The sequence below is a fragment of the Lottia gigantea genome (genome assembly GCF_000327385.1).
Source record: "Lottia gigantea unplaced genomic scaffold LOTGIsca_45, whole genome shotgun sequence".
NCBI classification, from domain to species: domain Eukaryota; kingdom Metazoa; phylum Mollusca; class Gastropoda; family Lottiidae; genus Lottia; species Lottia gigantea.
Window position 1 is genome coordinate 2,198,993 of NW_008709577.1, and position 2,383 is coordinate 2,201,375.

Here is a 2,383-nt window from a genome sequence, read left to right on the forward strand (position 1 = left end):
TTGTATTACGGTTCTGATCGTTTGTACTTGGTATTTATTTTATTCCAGATTTTACCATAAAACTATAGTTTCGAGTTCCCTAACAGGTCCAAATTATACATAATAAAAAAAAAGATGCGGGACAACAGATTAAAATATTTCGTTTCATGTAAAAAATGGCCATTCCGGATTTTATCAGAAACCTTTAGTTTCGTTTTACATGTCGTTTTTGTGCAGTTGGGCACGATGCGGCAAGTTGGGCAATGCGGCAAAACGAACCCACCGGTAAAAAATTGTATTATGATTCCTGGTGATACAAAGTATGTGAATACTGTATAATACAATAGTTTAATATGTGAGTCGTAATAAGAGATACATAGCAGTTTACGAGAGGCCTGATATTTTTTAAATGGTACGTCACAAAGGCCCACGTCACATCTGTATTTTAAATCCGATTGAGCTCATTTCGGTGGTTATGTAGATTGATCGCACAAGATTAAAAGTTTGAAATAAAAGATTTATTTGAGGGAGTCGATAGAATTAGCGACAGACTTTGGCCTAGTTTTTTGTATTTGTGTTTGAAACGCTTGATATTATTGAAAGTCGAAACCTTTAAAATACGTAGGAGACATATTTCTCAACAATTTGGTGTTTATTTTCCTAAATCCATACAGTAGTTTTCTAACAGGATGAAAAAAGCATAATGAAAGTTAATAGTATACGTAAACTTAAAAATGCAACAAAAGCTTTTATTGTATTTTGAGACTAGGTTTCATGTATACACTGGTAACAAAATTTGTCAAGCCTTTCCCACGTGGTTGAACCTAACATTGAGTGCAAATACCAAGCATGTATAATATAATAAATTGGTAACATTACAAGAAGCCTACTCAAAATTGGAACGCTGAACAGTACCTATATTGCAAAATGGCGGCTAAAATACCATAACGAGATGAAAATTCGTCAAACGACTAGAGCGAGTAAGCAATTCTTGTGGTGTTTGTCAGAAACCATGGTAGTAAATAAAAAACAATAGTCATTGATTCTTTCGTAAAATATTAATAATAATTAATACAGAGACCAAAAGGGACGAAGATTGAAATAAGTCAGTTGTCTGAAGATCACATAGCGTGAAACAATGAGTAGCAACATGTTTAACATCATTGTATTCGTTATTTTATGATTAAGGGTTGTTTCTGTGCACCCATTGGCCAGTTAATGGTCCCTTTCGCAGTCGAATATTCGTGTTGGATTAACTTAAACAACTGTATGTCCGCGCTGCCTCCATTGGTGAGTGATAATCTGTGAATCACTGTATTTATCGAATACCACGGCGGCTTTGCTATTATATTTGCACAACGTTAAGTAAGCGTACGACTATATCCTTGTAGGTAGCGCCTGGTTGCCATGGAATTTTTCTCAGCAAGGATCCATCATCGAGGACGAATTTTTCTGTTTTAGTTTGTTCCATTTTGTTATATGTGAAACATATAGAAACAACTTTGGGAGTTACCTGCTACATTATCTACGTGACTGGCATGTTGGTCGTAAAAACGATACAACAAAAGTGAAATCAAATTATTAAATGTGATGAAACAGAAGACGTTTTTTGTCATAATTTCTTTCGTCTTTTTCAAAATGTATAAGGGGTTCCATCACAGCCTTTTTGATTTTCTCATTAGTATTTTTCTTTTTTTTATTAGTTAGAATTGGCATTAAACTACATTTAAAAACTGTATTGTCTTCTGTCTTAATATTTGTAAAAGTGTCAGCACCTTCAGCATAAAAGGAATTTTTCACTTTCATGACATTTGTATTTGATCATTTCACAAAATGAGCCAGAAAACAAATTAATGTGATTACGTAATTTAATTACCTAAAATTATCTTTTTTTTTTCAATTTTGACACACATATTTGAAATAAATCTCTATTTAAACATATGCATTCACAAGTTATTAAATCATTTGATAATTTTATTTTCTGCTATCTTAATTTAAACTCTCACTACTAATATTTAGTGGCCTATGCCATTCCGCTTTATTGAAACTATTGTTAGAAACTATAACTGTACGTATTTGAGTAAATATGTATAGAAATATGTCTCCTACGTTGTCCAAAGATTTTAACTAAATATAATGAGCCATTGTAAAGCCAATCACCGAAACTAGGTCAAACTGCTTAATAAATAATTAGTACTCGGTTTCTCATTAACCCATTTAAAACAAATTCAGTTTTATTAAGATCAAGACAAAAATAATATACTTTAGAAATATTTTCAGGTATAATTTACAACGTGTTTGAAATGAAAATGGTTTACAAAAAACGGAATGCCCCTTTAATAAGTATCTCTTCTCGTTTAGTTTTACTCGTCAGAAAAATAAGTCCCAATGAGAGGGAAATATA

The 2,383-nt window shown here is 32.1% G+C and overlaps 1 protein-coding gene across 1 annotated transcript in view; it reads left to right on the top strand.

Moving 5' to 3' along the window:
• The window catches only part of LOTGIDRAFT_164523 (hypothetical protein), a gene marked incomplete at both ends in the record, with an annotated part of 10,664 nt that overhangs the window by 591 nt on the left and 7,690 nt on the right, over nucleotides 1-2,383 (top strand). The window contains one exon of the mRNA XM_009061029.1: nucleotides 1,371-1,546. Within this exon, the coding sequence (XP_009059277.1) occupies nucleotides 1,371-1,546 (176 nt within the window). The remainder of the gene's footprint in view (nucleotides 1-1,370; nucleotides 1,547-2,383) is intronic.